At 47.0% G+C, this 21,574-nt stretch overlaps 1 protein-coding gene across 1 annotated transcript in view; it reads right to left on the bottom strand.

Annotated features, from left to right (window-relative positions):
* Positions 1–21,574, bottom strand: part of ryr2a (ryanodine receptor 2a (cardiac)) — a gene marked incomplete at its 3' end in the record, with an annotated part of 479,882 nt that overhangs the window by 208,089 nt on the left and 250,219 nt on the right. Inside the window, exons 60-64 of the mRNA XM_079260659.1 lie at positions 17,219–17,342; positions 13,786–13,901; positions 6,620–6,684; positions 6,222–6,343; positions 6,026–6,075 (exon numbers count right to left, since the gene is read on the bottom strand). Of these exons, the coding sequence (XP_079116785.1) occupies positions 6,026–6,075; positions 6,222–6,343; positions 6,620–6,684; positions 13,786–13,901; positions 17,219–17,342 (477 nt within the window). The remainder of the gene's footprint in view (positions 1–6,025; positions 6,076–6,221; positions 6,344–6,619; positions 6,685–13,785; positions 13,902–17,218; positions 17,343–21,574) is intronic.

Genomic DNA, 21,574 nt, shown 5'->3' with positions numbered 1-21,574 from the left:
CAGCCTTCCTGTATCAATGCTTATGATCAGCAATATGAACAGATTATACAGCCAGCTGAAAGCCACTGAAAATGTCCGTTCAGTTGAAAGAGAAAGTGTGAACCTGGAGGCGCTCAGCGTCCTGCTCTACTCCTTACAGTATCAGCAGAGAACTCATGTTTACGTGACTGCAGTGATGTCAATAAAACAATCCTCAAGTCAATGGGTTGAATTCAAAATCATATGACGACGTAAAAACACAGCGAAACAAAAAATGACCTTATTGGAGAGCAAAACTCCTACATTTTAAACACTTCTCTTTCTTTTCGCTTGTTTTTGTTGCCGTTTCATAGCCAGACGAGTCCTGCAGTAACCTGGACACTGATTGGCTCAGAATTTCACTGGAAGATTTGCATCTATCTATGAACTACTTTCTGTAGAAAGTCTGCGAAACCAGAACTGTCGGAACCAGAACTGTCGGAACCAGAACTGTCGGAACCACAACTGTCGGAACCACAACTGTCGGAACCAGAACTGTCGGAACCACAACTGTCGGAACCAGAATGAGCATTCTGACAAGAAATGTCCAAAATAAAACTGCTTGGTGTGTCCAGATGTTTACAGCAGCGGGAAGATTGTTTCACTTTGAGACAAACTGAACGCTCAACGCAGCGGGCTGAGGATGGAACACACACACACCACCATGCAGACACAACCGTAACACACACACCACCATGCAGACACAACCGTAACACACACACCACCATGCAGACATAACCGTAACACACACACCACCATGCAGACATAACCGTAACACACACACCACCACGCAGACATAACCGTAACACACACACCACCATGCAGACACAACCGTAACACACACACCACCATGCAGACATAACCGTAACACACACACCACCACGCAGACATAACCGTAACACACACACCACCATGCAGACACAACCGTAACACACACACCACCACGCAGACACAACCGTAACACACACACCACCATGCAGACACAACCGTAACACACACACCACCATGCAGACACAACCGTAACACACACACCACCATGCAGACACAACCGTAACACACACACCACCATGCAGACACAACCGTAACACACACACCACCATGCAGACACAACCGTAACACACACCACCATGCAGACATAACCGTAACACACACACCACCATGCAGACACAACCGTAACACACACACCACCATGCAGACACAACCATAACACACACACCACCATGCAGACACAACCGTAACACACACACACCACCATGCAGACACAACCGTAACAAACACACCACCATGCAGACACAACCGTAACACACACACCACCATGCAGACACAACCGTAACAAACACACCACCATGCAGACACAACCGTAACACACACACCACCATGCAGACACAACCGTAACACACACACCACCACGCAGACACAACCGTAACACACACACCACCACGCAGACACAACCGTAACACACACACCACCATGCAGATACAACCGTAACACACACACCACCATGCAGATACAACCGTAACACACACACCACCACGCAGACACAACCGTAACACACACACCACCATGCAGACACAACCGTAACACACACACCACCATGCAGATACAACCGTAACACACACACCACCACGCAGACACAACCGTAACACACACCACCATGCAGACACAACCGTAACACACACACCACCATGCAGACACAACCGTAACACACACACCACCATGCAGACACAACCGTAACACACACACCACCACGCAGACACAACCGTAACACACACACCACCATGCAGACACAACCGTAACACACACACCACCATGCAGACACAACCGTAACACACACACCACCATGCAGACACAACCGTAACACACACAACACCATGCAGATTCAACCGTAACACACACACCACCATGCAGATACAACCGTAACACACACCACCATGCAGACACAACCGTAACACACACACCACCATGCAGACATAACCGTAACACACACACCACCATGCAGACACAACCGTAACACACACACCACCATGCAGACATAACCGTAACACACACACCACCACGCAGACACAACCGTAACACACACACCACCATGCAGACACAACCGTAACACACACCACCATGCAGACATAACCGTAACACACACACCACCATGCAGACACAACCGTAACACACACACCACCATGCAGACACAACCGTAACACACACACCACCATGCAGACATAACCGTAACACACACACCACCACGCAGACACAACCGTAACACACACACCACCATGCAGACACAACCGTAACACACACCACCATGCAGACACAACCGTAACACACACCACCATGCAGACACAACCGTAACACACACACCACCACGCAGACACAACCGTAACACACACACCACCATGCAGACATAACCGTAACACACACACCACCATGCAGACACAACCATAACACACACACCACCATGCAGACATAACCGTAACACACACACCACCATGCAGACACAACCGTAACACACACACCACCATGCAGACATAACCGTAACACACACACCACCATGCAGATACAACCGTAACACACACACCACCATGCAGACATAACCGTAACACACACACCACCATGCAGACACAACCGTAACACACACACCACCACGCAGACACAACCGTAACAAACACACCACCATGCAGATACAACCGTAACACACACACCACCACGCAGACACAACCGTAACACACACACCACCATGCAGATACAACCGTAACACACACACCACCACGCAGACACAACCGTAACACACACACCACCATGCAGACACAACCGTAACACACACACCACCACGCAGACACAACCGTAACACACACACCACCATGCAGACACAACCGTAACACACACACCACCATGCAGATACAACCGTAACACACACACCACCATGCAGACACAACCGTAACAAACACACCACCATGCAGACACAACCGTAACACACACACCACCATGCAGATACAACCGTAACACACACACCACCATGCAGATACAACCGTAACACACACACCACCATGCAGACACAACCGTAACACACACACCACCATGCAGACACAACCGTAACACACACACCACCATGCAGACACAACCGTAACACACACACCACCATGCAGACACAACCGTAACACACACACCACCACGCAGACACAACCGTAACAAACACACCACCATGCAGACACAACCGTAACACACACACCACCATGCAGACACAACCGTAACACACACACCACCATGCAGACACAACCGTAACACACACACCACCACGCAGACACAACCGTAACACACACACCACCATGCAGATACAACCGTAACACACACACCACCATGCAGACACAACCGTAACACACACACCACCATGCAGATACAACCGTAACACACACACCACCATGCAGACATAACCGTAACACACACACCACCATGCAGATACAACCGTAACACACACACCACCACGCAGACACAACCGTAACACACACACCACCATGCAGATACAACCGTAACACACACACCACCACGCAGACACAACCGTAACACACACACCACCACGCAGACACAACCGTAACACACACACCACCACGCAGACACAACCGTAACACACACACCACCACGCAGACACAACCGTAACACACACCACCATGCAGACACAACCGTAACACACACACCACCACGCAGACACAACCGTAACACACACACCACCATGCAGATACAACCGTAACACACACACCACCATGCAGACACAACCGTAACACACACACCACCACGCAGACACAACCGTAACACACACACCACCATGCAGATACAACCGTAACACACACACCACCACGCAGACACAACCGTAACACACACACCACCATGCAGACACAACCGTAACACACACACCACCATGCAGACACAACCGTAACACACACACCACCACGCAGACACAACCGTAACACACACACCACCACGCAGACACAACCGTAACACACACACCACCATGCAGACACAACCGTAACACACACACCACCATGCAGATACAACCGTAACACACACACCACCACGCAGACACAACCGTAACACACACACCACCACGCAGACACAACCGTAACACACACACCACCATGCAGACACAACCGTAACACACACACCACCATGCAGATACAACCGTAACACACACACCACCACGCAGACACAACCGTAACACACACACCACCATGCAGACACAACCGTAACACACACACCACCATGCAGATACAACCGTAACACACACACCACCATGCAGACACAACCGTAACACACACACCACCATGCAGACACAACCGTAACACACACACCACCATGCAGATACAACCGTAACACACACACCACCACGCAGACACAACCGTAACACACACACCACCACGCAGACACAACCGTAACACACACACCACCACGCAGACACAACCGTAACACACACACCACCACGCAGACACAACCGTAACACACACACCACCATGCAGACACAACCGTAACACACACCACCATGCAGACACAACCGTAACACACACACCACCACGCAGACACAACCGTAACACACACACCACCATGCAGATACAACCGTAACACACACACCACCATGCAGATACAACCGTAACACACACACCACCATGCAGATACAACCGTAACACACACACCACCATGCAGATACAACCGTAACACACACACCACCATGCAGACACAACCGTAACACACACACCACCACGCAGACACAACCGTAACACACACACCACCATGCAGATACAACCGTAACACACACACCACCATGCAGATACAACCGTAACACACACACCACCATGCAGATACAACCGTAACACACACACCACCACGCAGACACAACCGTAACACACACACCACCACGCAGACACAACCGTAACACACACACCACCACGCAGACACAACCGTAACACACACCACCATGCAGATACAACCGTAACACACACACCACCATGCAGACACAACCGTAACACACACACCACCATGCAGACACAACCGTAACACACACACCACCATGCAGACACAACCGTAACACACACACCACCACGCAGACACAACCGTAACACACACACCACCATGCAGACACAACCGTAACACACACACCACCATGCAGACACAACCGTAACACACACACCACCACGCAGACACAACCGTAACACACACACCACCATGCAGATACAACCGTAACACACACACCACCACGCAGACACAACCGTAACACACACACCACCACGCAGACACAACCGTAACACACACACCACCATGCAGACACAACCGTAACACACACACCACCATGCAGACACAACCGTAACACACACACCACCATGCAGACACAACCGTAACACACACACCACCATGCAGACACAACCGTAACACACACACCACCACGCAGACACAACCGTAACACACACACCACCACGCAGACACAACCGTAACACACACACCACCATGCAGACACAACCGTAACACACACACCACCACGCAGACACAACCGTAACACACACACCACCATGCAGACACAACCGTAACACACACATCATGCAGACACAACCGTAACACACACACCACCACGCAGGACCGACAGCAGCTCGTCCGGTGGAATCATCCTTGATCTGAAAGCTGCCGTCAGAAAAACCTGCCAGATGCTGCTGTAACCATGGTTACAGCCGTTGGATAAGTGTCTCTGTATATAATGAGAGTGATTCATTTGAATTTAAAATGGTTCTGGAAGTTGAGTAAATTTGGAGGAACAGCTGCGTGGCAGTCTGCTCAGAAACCATCACTTGTGACATCCTGCCCTGTGTTGGGTCTGTGGTGAACATTGCTTCATCAGTGCTTTAGTGAGCTTCAGGTGACAACATGCCAATAAAGAGTTAAAAAGCAACATGCCGGTCGAACAAATAACCACAGATGCAAGTTCCAACTTGTGAGAAAATCAAAGTAATCAACATTTTGGTTTCAGGCTTCTTACCAAACAGAGAAATCCTGTGTCTGACAAGAACTCCCAGTTTGCAGAACAGACTGACAAGATCCAACAAAAAGAGAAGAGGATGGACACCGGGTTAGAGAAGGGACATGACAGAGGTAAGAAATTCAGACGGGAGATGGAGAGAGAGCAGCAGAAAACATACAAACACAGATGGAAATGCATGTAGAGGAATACTCACCTGGTCACCATCTCCTTCTCTTTGTTGGACGCATGGCCGCCGCTGCTGATTGGATGTATGGCGGTGGACAGGAAGTACAGCCGGTGGTTTTTAAAGTACTGATCCACTAATGGCAGGACAACCTGGTGGAAAACAGTGATAAGGTCACCTCCCCTGGTCCGACTGATGAAGGAGGACTGGACTTTAGTCTAGAGGCTGATGAATTGTTGCTTGATAGAATGATGAAGGTGAGATGCAGGAGTCTACCTGGTCTCCAGTTACCACAGCGATCAGTTCATTCTCTATAAGCTCAGACATCGTTTACAAAAAGTTGCTTTTGGTGCATTAGTGTTGATGTTAACAAATATTTCCCCCAAACTTCCCTCTTAAACAGCAGCATCAAACATGGATAGACTGACCTTTCCAAAGAATTTCATCATTGGTTCATGAGGAATCTTCTCTCCCTTCTGCCTCATTCCCACATCTAAACAACAGAACAAATAAAAAACGTTTAGTTAAGGAGATTTCTTCAAATAGGAGCCAGAGATGCTGGGAGACATATTTAAGAGTCAAAATGTATTTTCTTTTCTAAATTAAGACCTGAAATGATTGATTTTTAAAATGATTCTGTTTGGAAAAGCTGAATTTTCATCTTCCAGTCAGGGATGAGTTCACAAGGTGGGAAATGTTCGTTGTTACCAGAATGGAAACCCATCACAGATCTTATGCTAGGGTAATAACAAATTTGGAAATGAATGAAGATGCACCACAAGAAGAGCTGCAATAACTAGAAGAACAAATGGTCAGATTTTTACATTGTAAAGACATACACATTAAGCCCGAAGCAATATCCCTTTGTCACAAGCCAAATGACCTTGCTTCTCTAAACGAAGCTACTCCATTGGGGTTTGTTTACCTCGCCGCTCCTCGTGTGACTGGCAGAGGAGGCGGTCTCGCAATGCTATACCGTCAGAACTGGAGGATGATAAAATTCATCGGAAGGAAACAAAGTAATGAATTCTAGATGAAAGCAAACAATACAATTGAAGGTGTCCAATGTATATATTAATGAACATTTAACAAAAAGGGATGAGAATATTGCAATTGCAGATGACATAAACTTCTGTGTGGACAGCAACGTCCCAACAAGAACAGTGAGGTGCTTCCCCAATAACAAACCCTGGATCACCAGTGACCTGAAAAAGCTGCTGAACATCAAAAAGAAAGCCTTCAGGGATGGAGACAGGGAGTTATTGAGGGCAACACAAAAACAACTTAAAACCCAAACTAAGAAGTGCAAGGAGGACTACAGGAAGAAGTTAGAAAGTCAGCTCCAGCAGAATAACCTGAGGGATGTGTGGTCTGGAATGAAGAAGATCACCGGCTTCAAGTTAAAGGGGGACCAGCCTGATGGAGGTCTGGACAGAGCTAATGAGCTGAACATATTCTTCAACAGGTTCAGTTCACCCCCTACCTCCAGCCCAACAGACCACACACCCTCCATAAGCCCACTGCTTTCCTGTCACGCCTCCAATCTGTCACCCTGCAGCTCAGTCATGGACCAGAACACAGCTTCATCTCCCTCCACATCAGGACATCCTGAGACCTCCACCTTGTTTGTCTCCTGCAATCAGGTTAAGAAGCAACTTGAGAAACTGAACCAGAACAAGGCTGCAGGTCCAGATGGTGTCAGTCCCAGAGTTCTCAAGACCTGCTCAGAACAACTATGTCCGATTCTCCAGCACCTTTTCAACACCAGTCAGAGACAAAATAGAGTCCCAGTGCTGTGGAAATCCTCCTGCCTTGTTCCAGTGCCTAAAAAACACAACCAGCTGAACCAAGTGACTACAGACCAGTTGCCCTGACATCTCACATCATGAAAGTCCTGGAGAGACTCTTACTGGCTCACCTCAACAAGCAAGTAAACACCTTTCAGGACCCATTCCAGTTTGCATATCGTAATGGACTTGGGGTTGAAGATGCCATCATATACCTGCTCCAGAGAGCACACTCTCATCTGGACCATTCAGGCAGCACTCTGAGGGTCATGTTCTTTCATTTCTCAGTGCTTTTAATACCATTCAGCCTGCTTTGTTATGTGAGAAGCTCCATAAATTCCAGGTGGATACCTCCACAACCACCTGGATCTATGACTACCTCACAAACAGACCCCAGTTTGTGAGACTGAAAGGTTGTGTGTCTGAGATGGAGGTCAGCAGCACTGGTGCACCACAAGGAACTGTACTCTGGCCATTCCTCTTCACTCTGTACACCTCAGACTTCCAGTACAACTCTGAGTCCTGTCATCTGCAGAAATACTCTGATGACTCTGCAGTTGTGGGGTGTATCAGGGATGGACAAGAAGCAGAGTACAGAGAACTGGTCAGTCAGTTTGTTAAATGGTGCGGTGACAATCATCTCATATTAAATAGCAGCAAAACAAAAGAGATGATTGTTGACTTCAGGAGGAAGAAGAATAAACAAAGCAGTGTTTCCATCCTGGGAGAGGAGGTGGAGGTGGTGGAGGAATACAAGTATCTTGGAGTTCAGCTGGACAACAAACTGGACTGGAAATGCAACACTGACTACATCTACAAGAAAGGTCAGAGCAGACTGTACTTCTTAAGGAAGCTGAGATGGTTTAACGTCTGCACCAAGATGTTGCATATCTTCTAGAAGTCTGTTGTGGAGAGTGCAGTCAGCTTTGCAGCATCTGCTGGGGTAGTAGCATCAGAACCAGAGACTTGAAGAGAATCAACAAACTGATCCAGAAAGCTGCTTCTGTGCTTGGAGTAACTCTGGAGCCGCTGGAGCTGATTGTCCAAAGAAGAATGCTGCACAAGCTGATGAAGATGATGGAGGATTCTTCACACCCTCTCCACAACACAGTGATGAAACAACAAAGTGTGTTCAGTGAGAGGCTTCTTCAGGTCCGATGTAAGACTGAAAGATACAGAAGATCATTCCTGCCAGCAGCCATCAGCCTCCGGAACAAGACCTCCTCTAGTTATTATTATTATATACTACAATATTTCCCTTTGGGGATTAATAAAGTATTTTTCATTTCATTACAGGTGTTTCCTGTTTCATGGCATCGGAACATCATTTGCCATGGTTACGGTTGGTATAGGAACTTGAGTTATTTTTTTAATGTGGCATCCTGGAAAGGCTTGAAATGTTGTGAAGAAGTTTCTAATGTTTGAGTTTGATTCTTAAGGAGATGGACCACTCAATGTGGAAAATAAAGCACTTCCTGATTGAAGTGGGTGGAGCTTACACCTACACCGGAAATGGTCATATCTATCTGTTCAGGATTGGGCCCTGATTAATCCCTGTAAGTTTTATGGTGATAAGATCACAATTGAGGGATTTACAGTGATTTATCATGTCATGGCGGCACAGTCACATCGTGAGGCATAAAGCAACACTTTTCACTGTAACTCTTCCCCAACAGGTTTTCTGTTGTCTAACCCAATTTGAGCTGTGGTAGTACACAAAGCCAGAGAAATGCGTGTCTTAGTTAAAAAAAAAAAAAAAAAAAAAAAAAAACAACACTTCCGGCCACCAGGGTGCATGGCGAATCGATAATTGAATTATTGACATATCGATCTTTTCAGGATGTGATTAGCATCCTATCTACCAAATTTGATGCAGATATGTTGCTTTATGTGGGTCTTATATCAACTTAGTTTTTTATGGCAAGACATCACACTTTGAGGCCCCTGTCTGTTTTTGAGCATTGCTCCAACAGGAATTTTTGTTCGCAGAAGCATTTCAAATACATGTCTCAATTTTCATGAAGATTGAAGACATGCAGGGGCGGGGCACCAAAAATAACTGTCGCTCAATTTTGCCCGAATGGCCACAAGCACACCAAAATACGAACATTTTCCCATTCCAAAAGGGGTTGGCAAAATTTGGTGAGTTTTTGAGAATGTTCAGGCCCCCCAAAAGGCAATTTTAGTGGGGAGAAGAATAAGAATAAGATGAAGAAACATTTGCCATTCAATAGGCCTTCACACCACCTTTGGTGCTCAGGCCTAATCAGTAGGGATCATTAGAAAGCATAAAAAAGAATACTATGCATCTTCTAAACAAAAACAAAAACTAACACAAAGACCACATGTGGAGGGATAAATAGTGTAGAAAATTCTGAAATGGTTAAACTTCATCTTTCAAATTAGTTAATGACGGAAGGGATAGGAGTTACTGACTGTCCCAGTCTTGATGCAAAATACTAAAAATGGATAAAATCAGTGTAACTACTAGAAAAAGTAGACAGATGAAAAAAATTTTTCTTACTAAGATTTAGAAAAAGAAATTCTAAAAATAGTAAGAACATATAAGAATAAAAAACTAATAGATTGTGAAGAATTTGCATTTATAAAATACATAATTGAAGTTGTAAGTGATCAATTCACACACACACACACACACATATATATATATATATATATGTATGTGTGTGTGTGTGTGTGTGTGTGTGTGTGTGTGTGTGTGTAATTTATCATTTTCATCAGTTTTTCCCGATAAAATAAAAATAGTCAAGGTATTTCAACTTTATAAAAACAGTGACAAACCTGTTGTGGTCAATCATCGCCGAGTATCATTATTACCACAATAATCAAAAATTTTAGAAAAACCTTTCGTGACATATCGTATTGAGGTATGGGGAAGTACAAGTCAAAAGAAAATTATGGTGGAAATTATGGTGGAAAAAAATGGGGAGGGGAGGGGGGGAGGGGGAAGGTAGTTTGTGGGATGTCATGTACCTGATTAAGTTCTGTAGAATGAATATTTCCATCTTGTATAAATGTTTCGGTCAGTTTTAGTTCATACTGTACTGATGTTTGGGTGAAAAGGGGGCAGATAATATAAAACTGTACTTCTGCTGCTCCTTCTTTCATTCAAATTTAATTTTAAGATATGTTCGGTGTAAGGGCTTACTGTGAGGACCCAAGGTTCAGGCACACAGAAAGGAGCTGTGAACAATACCCAGTTTATTTGAGGAATGAAGGACGAGGCGAAGGAGCAGAGGACAGGGACATGAGCAGCTGAGAGAGTCCAGGTTCTAGAGACAAGGTCAGGAGGGAGGCATGAGGCCAAGATCATATTGCTGATGAAGTCCTTAGCAGGACAATAGGCGAGGCTCGGGGCTCCAGAGACAAGGCAACGGTCTGTGTCCAGAAGATTCAAGAGGCAAGAGGTGTCCGTCGTGGGCAAGGCAAGAAGGGGAATCCAGGGACGTGAAGAGGTGGATCAGCAACAAGTGACAATCCATAGGAATCTAGGCATTGGTCTGCTGATCATCTGGCAGAGGCGAAGAGACTGGAGAGTGTTTAAGTTGGCTGTGAGTTAATCATGGGCAGAAGGCCAGGGGAACTGAATGAGACTGATGAGCACAGCAGAGGCAATTAGTAAGCCCCAGGTGGGCTGAGTTCCAACTGATGAGTGCCTGCAGGTCATGGAAGAAAAACATGACAGTACTCTCCCCTCAAGGTCCGTCTTCAGACAGACCACCAGGCATGTCAGGATGGTGGAGATGAAACCACTGAACAAGGGACTCCTCCATAATAAAATGAAAAGGAACACTAGAGCATTCCTCTGGCCCATAACCTACCCAGTCAACCAGGTAGTGCAACCCACTGCCCCACTGCCGGCAGCAGAGGAGATGCCAAACAGTGTAGACAGGCCCCCCATCAACAAAACAGGCGGAACAATGGGGCCCAGGGGAGGGCGAAAAACGGGAAGTGGACACAAGCTTGATAAGGGAGAGATGGAAAGTAGGGCAGACTCTGAGGTTCCTAGGCAGACGAAGACGCACCGCCACAAAGTTAACCACCCTGGCTATCAGGAAAGGGCCAATGACGCGAGGGACAAACTTGCAATTCTCAATATGAAGAATAAGGTAGATAACCACACCCTCTGCCCCACTTGATACACCGGTGTGGCGATCCACCGACGATTCGCAGACCGGGAATACACTGCACATGTCCTCAATAGGGCATAGCAAGCTCACTTTCATACACGCCGACATCTCAGTGCTGCTGCATAGGCAGAGGGCACTGTGACAGCATCCTCATGTCGTTCGAAGATAGGCGGCTTGCATCCATAAACAGTGTAGAATGGAGACAACCCTGTGGAAGTGGAGAGAAGTGAATTCAGGGCATATTCCAACCAGGGAAGGTTCTGCGACCACATAGAGAGGTCTTGTTCACACAACATGCAGAGCTTCGTCTCCACCTCCTTGTTGGCCCGCTCTGTCTGCCCATCCATCTGCGGATGGTACCCAGAAGAGAGGCTTACTTGAATACCCAGGAGGTTGCAGATTTCCTTCCAGAACTTAAAAAAAAAAATTAGGCCCTCTGTCAGACACTATGTCAACAGGAAGCCTATGTAACCGGAACACCTCCTTGGCCAGGATCTCCCCAATTTCTTTAGATGATGGCAGCTTGACAAGAGGGACCAAATGAGTCATTTTAGGGAAACAGTCAATGATGGTAAGTACTACTGAATGGTTAGTGGAGTTGGGAAGATCTGTGATGAAATCTATTGATAAGTGAGAACATGGTTGACATGGAATTGGGAGTGGTTGCACGAAACCAGCTGGTGGTCGATGTGAAGACTTTGCTTGTGAACAGACACAGCATGAAGAGATTAACTCTTTAACATCTTGGGCCAAGGTTCCCCACCAGAAGCGACCTTGCACGACTGACAGCGTAATGTTCACACCTGGATGACAAAATAAATGGGAACTACAAAGAGGTGATCCTTAAACAGTTATCAGGAATTGGGTGTTGCTGGTGGGCCTTTTTTTTTTTTTTATCTCTCTCTCTCTCTCTCTCTCTCCAAATCAAGTCTGGTGACCCCCAGCTGCACAGATTAGGAAAGGATCTAGTCACACTGACCCTCTGTTTTACATGTGCTTTATAAATAACTTTGACTTGACTTAAACCAGGGAGTCTGTGCTCGGTCATTCCTAACTGTTAACAGCTAACTGCTAACTGTGTAAATTCCTTTGGTAAATTCCAACTTACCGGTAGTAACATTGCTAACTCTGCTTCAGACTTCAGTCCTTTGTTTCCACAAAGCTGTCTCCAGTCCAAGAAGGTGTCGCCAAAATCAATTCTAGTTTTGATACACATCTTGTGGTATCCTGTGACTTAAAGCTGCTTTTTTTTTCTTTGTACCAGAAGCAGCTTGATCCATGCTTTCTATCAAAGAAACTGGCAAAGGTTGATTGGACGTCACTACAAGATGGGCTCTTCAACATGAAGGCTCACGAGGTTAATCTGTTGAAATACTGCAGCAAGTGCACCTAATTCTCAATGAAATTTTAATCTAAAAAAATTAATTTCAATTCAGTAATTCCAAATTAACAAACATCTTGTAACTGTGGCCATTGTTAGAGAGTCTATTTATTTTCCTTTTAAATGGTGTATCAGTGGTTACATGGCTAGTAGTAAAGCAGCTGCTGATGGGTGATTTGACTGTTTTTATTCTTTGAATCCAACTCTGGGAATCATACAAGTAAGTGTTCAAAACTTAAAAGGAGTTCATGATGCACTAATATGATGAGCCTCACCAAACTCCATTATATGTTGGTGAGCCTGGTCCACATAGGTGATGAGCCTCTGGAGAAAAGTGTAAGCGAAGCGCTTCTCGATGGCTGGAGTGTCCAGTTCCTGAGACTTTACCCCTCTATAGACAGAAAACAATACATCAGAAATATATTCTTAATCGGAACCAGACAAATACAGGATCAAATATGAACTTATGTCCCCAACTGTCCACCCATGCTGTCTGTAAGATGATAAACTGATTAATGCAACAATGGCTCCATAAAGAAACTGCTAGCATTGCTTAAACTGAAAAGACACAGCTGTGATCTCCCAATACAAAGTGATCTAACATCTTAAAAAAGAAAAACACTCAGTATCCTTCTGATCTCAGCGTGAAGTTTGGATGAATCCAGACCCAGGTTTGTAGGTGGACTACAGCTGGCAAGGCTTATTCACAAATCAAGCCCACTCACCCAGGAACTTGGCTTTTTATTAATGTGAATGCCCATGGGGGAGTTTCCTGTGGAGGAAACCCATTTCAGCCGCCTGTATACGAGATCTCGTTCTTTCGGTCACGACCCACAGCTCATGACCATAGGTGAGGGTAGGAACGTAGATCGACTGCTAAATCGAGAGCTTCGCCTTCTGGCTCAGCTCCTTCTTCACCACGACAGACCGGCGCAGAGTCCGCATTACTGCAGACGCCGCACCGATCCGTCTGTCGATCTCACGCTCCATCCTTCCCTCACTCGTGAACAAGACCCCGAGATATTTAAACTCCTCCACTTGAGGCAGGACCTGACTCCCGACCCGGAGAGGGCAATCCACCCTATTCCGGCTGAGGACCATGGTCTCAGATTTGGAGGTGCTGATTCTCATCCCAGCCGCTTCACACTCGGCCGCGAATCCCTCAAGTGAGAGCTGGAGATCACGACCAGATGAAGTAAGTAAGTAAGTAAAGTTTATTTATAAAGCGCTTTTCACAGATAAAAATCACAAAGTGCTGTACATAAAAATGGGTACAATAACACAATCAGCAACAATCAGCAAAAATTAAAATCATCCAAGAATCAACAAAAAGCTCTTCTAAACAGTAGAGTCTTTAGCTGCATTTTAAAAGAGTCCACAGAGTCAAGCACACGAAGGGACAGAGGCAGCTCATTCCAGAGTCTGGGAGCAACAGACTGGAAAGACAGGTCACCACGAGTTTTAAAACGAGTTTTTGGAACCTTCAGGAGGTTCTGGCCAGAAGACCGAAGAGAGCGTCCAGAAGAGTATGGACATAGTAAGTCGGTGATATACTGAGGGGCCTGACCATGTAACGCCTGAAAGGTCAATACTAAAATTTTAAAATCTATGCGAAATTTAACAGGAAGCCAATGAAGACGTGTCAAGACAGGGGTGATGTGGGCTGTTCTGGCTGCACCTGTCAAAAGTCTGGCAGCAGAGTTCTGCACAATTTGAAGCTTATTTAGAGTCGTCTTATTTATGTAAGTGAAAACAGAGTTACAGTAATCAATGCGACTCGAGATGAAAGCATGGATGATCATTTCAAGATCTGATTTTGACAACAACCTCCTTACTTTAGAGATGTTTCTTAGATGATAGAAACTGTTTTTGGTCAGTTGTCGGGTGTGACTTTTAAATGGTGGTCCTGTTTGTGTGAAGCAAACAGGACCACGTCATCTGCAAAAAGCAGGGACCCAATCCTGAGGCCACCAAGTCGGATCCCCTCAACACCTCGGCTGCACCTAGAAATTCTGTCCATATAAGTTATGAACAGAATCGGTGATAAAGGGCAGCCTTGGCGGAGTCCAACCCTCACCGGAAACGAATCCGACTTACTACCGGCAATGCAGACCAAGCTCTGACACCTGTCCTACAGGGACCGGACAGCTCGTACAAGGGGGCCCGGTACCCCATACTCCCGGAGTACCCCCCACAGGAGCCCCCGGGGGACACGGTCGAATGCCTTCTCCAGGTCCACAAAGCACATGTAGACTGGTTGGGCAAACTCCCATGCCCTCTCCAGGACCCCAAAGAGGGTATAGAGCTGGTCCACTGTGCCACAACCAGGACGAAAACCACACTGCTCCTCCTCAATCCGAGATTTGACTATCCGACGGACCCTCCTCTCCAGGACCCCTGAATAGACCTTACCAGGGAGGCTGAGGAGTGTGATTCCCCTGTAATTGGAACACACCCTCCGGTCCCCCTTCTTAAAAAGGGGGACCACCACCCCAGTCTGCCAGTCCAGCGGTACTGCCCCCGATGTCCACGCGATGCTGCAGAGGTGTGTCAGCCAGGACAGCCCCACAGCATCCAGAGCCTTAAGGAACTCCGGGCGGATCTCATCCACCCCCGGGGCCTTGCCGCCAAGGAGCTTTTTGACCACCTCAGCGACTTCAGCCCCAGAGATAGGAGAGTCCACCCCTGAGTCCTCCAGCTCTGCTTCCTCATCGGAAGACGTGTTGGTAGGATTGAGGAGGTCTTCGAAGTATTCCTTCCACCGACCCACAATGTCCCGAGTTGAGGTCAGCAGCTCCCCATCTCCACTGTACACAGTGTTGATGGAGCACTGCTTCCCCCTCCTGAGCCGCCGGATGGTGGACCAGAATCTCCTCAAAGCCGTCCGGAAGTCTTTCTCCATGGCCTCGCGAACTCCTCCCATGCCCGAGTTTTTGCCTTGGCGACAGCCGAAGCCGCATGCCGCTTAGCCCGCCGGTACCCATCAGCTGCCTCCAGAGTCCCACAGGCCAAGAAGACCCAATAGGACTCCTTCTTCAGCTTGACGGCATCCCTCACTGCTGGTGTCCACCAACGAATCTTTAATTAATTTCCTGGGCCACCAAAATGAAAAGGCAGATTATTTCTGAGTATAAATTAACCCCCGATGCCCAAAATATTTAAAAAAAAAAAAAAAAAAAAAATCAATGTCACATTTCTTTACAGACAATATTTGTCTTCTAGATACATGTACAGAGGCACTTTTCTTTTATTTGATATTCATGGACTTGGTAATTATGTGGGCTGCATGGTGGCATAGTGGTTAGCACTGTGACCTCACAGCAAGAATTTAACTGGTTTGATCCTCGGCTGGGAGAGGCTCAAATGGAGGCCTTTCTGTGAGGAGTTTGCATGTTCTCCCCATGTGCTGGTATTCTATATCTGACCTGCTTCGATAAAATCAAATTTTAAATTATTAATCTATAATTTGTTCTTATGATTTTGATACATAGGAACATTAATTAAAAGCGTGTTTTTTTTAATCTTGCACTTTGGACAAACCCACCCAAGAAGAAACTAGAGGATATGTTTTCATATATGATTAAATTTGACTGTCAGGTTGTTTGATAGAAACAGCAAGAACAGGTTATGCTGCTAAAAAAATAAATAAATAAATAACTGCTTTCCAAATTTAAGCGTCTTTTAACACATATTAAAAAGGATTCTGACCTGGATACAGTGTAGCCGTTGATCTGAAGAAACTTCAGGATGTCTTGTGCTTTTTCTTTGTCTTTGAATTTCTCTTTGGCAGTCAGTGTATCATATGGAACCAACAAAGGATGGCTTCCTCCACCTGTAGATGACAGTATGAGAGCAGGGTGGAAAACTTCCAGTCATGTTTAAGGACAATAAACAGTAAACAATGCTGAAGGTAAACATATTTCTTGGTGTTAATGTTTAACTTTCATCATCAGATCCCAGTGTAAATTAGTGGAACAAGCTGATTCTCTCTGTCAGGGCTTTGGAAACATCAGTGACACCATGAAACATTGTGGAACGATGGGATCTTTTTAAATTTTGGTGTAAATCTAGATTATCTTTTCTTCACTAATACTAACTAACCGACGAAATATGCAAACCAATTTAATACCAAAATAACTAACCAGCTAAATAGCAAACCAACTAAATAAAAATCCAACTAAAAGGTCACTGATAAATAACATAATTTAATAACTGACCTGATAATGATGAACAAACATACAAACTAAACATTTAGGCGACTTGGTAAAGGCGGCAGCTCTTCAGCACAGCTGGCCGTGGCGCGAACTCTAACACGGCAACATCTGCTGCATGTGACTGACAAATCAAGGGCTCGTGTTAGAGGTGATGTGGAGGTATTGTGAAGATGTTGTGGAGGTGATGAAAGAGGTCAATCCAAGATGGCGCCAGTGTGTGCAGCTGTCCATCTAGTCTGGTTTGGACTGGTTTGTGTTTCTGTTAATTTTAACTATTTCTGATCAGCGTGAATAATGGAATGGGTTATTTTTTCTATCCTTCTGGCTCGCGCTTTGCTGATTATTTTGAGAGCTACATTTATTGATAAAATTGGACGATAACTGGATGGAAGTACAGGGTCTTTTCCTGCTTTAAATAGTACTGTAATATTAGCTAAGTTCATATTCGTGGGTATTCTTTTTTTTTTCTTTTATTTCTGAAATCATGCTGTGAAAGGTTGGAGTCAGTGTTGTCCAGAATTCTTTGTAGAATTCAGCTGGGTAACCATCTGGACCTGGTGCTTTATTGTTTGGCATGTACTGGAGAGCTTTATGGAGCTCATGAACTGAAATAGGTGAATGTAGAGCAATTTTATTTTCATGTTTTCATTTTGGGAGATTAATATCGCTAAGAAACTGATCAATATTCTCATCTGTTGGGTTTATTGAGAACATATAAGAGAAAATGGAAATTTTCTGCCATTTGCTGTAATTACTTCATGATATGAAATCAGCAGCACCAAATTTTTAGAATACCACCAACTTAAATCTATCATAGGTAAGAAATACACCCCTGATCAACTAAACTTACAGTTACCTATCAGGGCTACAGAATTCTTAAATCTCAATGCCACAAAGTTACGATCCAAAATATATGGATTACTATCAAAGCCAGAAGATTCCATCTCTCTCCCAACTTCTAAATGGGAAGCAGACTTATCCAGCAACTTCAGTCAAAATGAATGGTCACAAATCTGCTCAAACACATTCAAAATGACTAAGAATTCAAACATGCAATTAATACAATTCAAAATTCTGCATAAAACTCATTATACAGGACACGGGATGTTCAGGATGGGTCTGTCACAATCAAATATCTGTTCACACTGTACTGACAACACAATAGACAACTACTATCATGCTCTGTGGTCTGTCCAGAGATTCTGGCTCCAGGTATGTAAAGATCTGTCAGACTTGTTTAAATGTAATATCCCTACAAACCCCAAAATGTGCCTACTGGGTCACTTGGGTGAAAATAACAGGGTTCAACTCTGCAGATCCAATCCTCACTAGCCTGTGATCAGCTCCATCACTTAGTGGGGGGGAGTGTGACCTCGATGCGCTGGGGGTTGGAGGCGGGTTGGAGGTCTCTGGGGGCTGTGAGTCGGTGGTGGGCCTCTGAGTGGGGATCTTGCCTGGCCCACCACTGGGGTTGCTGGGTTCCCGGCCCTTGGGTGGGCCAACAGTTGGGGTTGCCTGTGGGCACTGAAGGGCGAGGCCACTGACAAGGGCTTGGCCGGCGGGTTCTGACCCTGTGGCTGTGGGGTGGGCTGAGTGGGGGCGCTGCGCTCCGGGGGCCCGGGCTGTCCCCTGTCTCCTGGGGGTGGGGGGCGTTGGCCTCCGCCGTGGAGGGCTGGGCTGACCTGGATCTGCCGCTGCGGTGGGGGACAGGTGCCTGGTTGTGGACCCGGGACCAAAATGGTTGGGGATCGGTGTGTGTGTGCACGTTTGTGTGTGCGCGTTTGTATGTGTGTGTGTGCGCACGCATGTGTGTGTGTGCGTGCATGTGAGTGTGTGTGTATGTGTATACATGTGGCTGGGGTAGGGTAGGAGTGTGTGTATGAGGGAGTGTGGTGCTACAAGTGGATGGGGGGGTTGTAGGGGTGTGTATGGGGGAGTGTGTTGGTGCATGTGGATGAGGGGTAAGGGGGATGTATGGGAGAGTGTAGTGATACACAGTGATCGGGGTAGGCGTGTGTGTTGGGGTGCAAGTATATGGGTGCATAGTGGTACATGTGTATGGGGGATGGGAGGATAGAGGGGCATATAGAGGAGTGTTGGGGTGCATGTGGGCAGATGGATAGTGGTTTGTGTGTATGGGGGTAGAGAGGTAGTGGTTATGAAGAGGGTAGGACATAGGTGAGGAAGGTGTTTGTGTGGTAACTTATTGGGGTGTAGGCACGGAGGGACTCCAGCATGTCTCCGGGTGGGGAGTGTTCTGGGTGGGTGTGTGGACGGTGGACCGTTGGTCTGGGGTCCCCTTCTGCCGCCCCTTCCCCTCCTTGCCTTCCTGCCGCCCTTTGTATGTGGCTGATTGGTGCCTCCTGGGCCCAGCGGTCGCTCCTTGGTTGGCGTTGGTGAGGGCTCTGGCTGTTGGGGCAGCTGCTCCTGCTTGTCCTGGCCTCAGGGGCCCTGGCAATGGGGGCGTGCCTAGTGCCGATGGCAGCTCACCTTCTAGAGGAAGTCACTTCCCTCTGGTCCTAAATCCCCTTCCCTGCTCTCCACCACACACAGGCAAGGTGTTGGGAGGTGGGCACGGTGTCCTGGGTGGTGAGAAAGGCCATGAAGGTGGTCTTGATCACTGCACCCAGTACTGGCCCACCTCCCAGTTTTAATTACACTTAGACACCATATCACAAAAAACACACTGACAACTCATGGACTTGTTTTGGGGGGCGGGCCATGCAGTGTATGGTGGGCGGGGCCGCTTAGGCAGTCCCTCTCCCCAACATGGTGGGGTTACTGCCCCTCAATTTAAATTAAAAACATCACACACTTCACAGTCATTAGCGGGGAGGGGGGAAGGGGAGAAGGGGTCCTCTCACACCCCTGTTTCTGGGGCTTTGCTGGGGGGTGCGGTTTAGGCGGGGTGGGATGGCTGCTCAGTAGATCTGGGTCTGGGCTGGCCTGAATGGGGGGAGAACTCTGCTGGCTTTGGGGGTTGCTGGGTCAGTTGTGTCTGGGGGGTGGCAGGGCGGGGCGCTGGGGGTGGTGGGCAGTAGCGGTGGGGGCCCTGATCGGGGCCTTACTGGTTTCTGCTCCCCCAGGGGCGTCCCACATGGGACATGTTGGGAAGGAAAGATGAGGGCGTGCGGGAGCGAATGGATTGTGGATGGAATGTAAGAGAGTAGAGATGGGGGGAGGGGGGGTTTTATGGGTAGAGTGGAAGTGGGGTGGGGAAGTGTGCAATTGGGGGTGTGTGAATAATGCAGGAGTATGTAAGTGGGGTGTAGAGGGGGAGGGACGGGATTGGAGGTGTGGGCACATACAGGAGGTAGGGTATGAATGGAAATGGAAAGGTGAGTTGGGGTGTGTGTGTGTAGGGAGGAGGGGGTGATTGGAGGTGTGGTGGGGGTCGTGTGTGCTGATAAATAAGGGAGGGAGTGAATTGGGGGTGAGAAGGGGTGTGTGTGTCGAGGTGTGTAGAGAGGGAGCTCATGAGCGGTGTTGTGTTATGTGGTGTATGTGTGCATGCGGGAGTATGTGAGTGGGGGAAGGGGGGGTGGGGGGGTGTGATATGGAGCATGTGTAATGGATGGGGCGGGTAGGGTGTGTGTCAGGAGGTAGTATGTGAGTCAGTTGGTATGTGTGTGTGTGTGTGTGTGTGTGTGTGTGTTTGGAGGGGGGGGGGGGGGGGGGGGGGGAGTATGTGTGTGGGTTTTTGTGTCTGGGTGAAATCTGCATTAAGGGAGAGGACAGCTGGAGGAGCTGTGTTTTCCGGCCGGATCCAGGTCTCAGTCAGGACCAGGACCTGAACGTCTGAGACTGACATCAGTGAGCTGATGAATTCTGTTTTATTTACTGTGGACTG

The sequence above is a fragment of the Telmatherina bonti genome (assembly GCF_933228915.1).
Source record: "Telmatherina bonti genome assembly, chromosome: 21".
NCBI classification, from domain to species: Eukaryota; Metazoa; Chordata; class Actinopteri; order Atheriniformes; family Telmatherinidae; genus Telmatherina; species Telmatherina bonti.
Note: the sequence above shows the minus strand (reverse complement) of the source record. Positions and strands in the feature narration are given on the sequence as shown.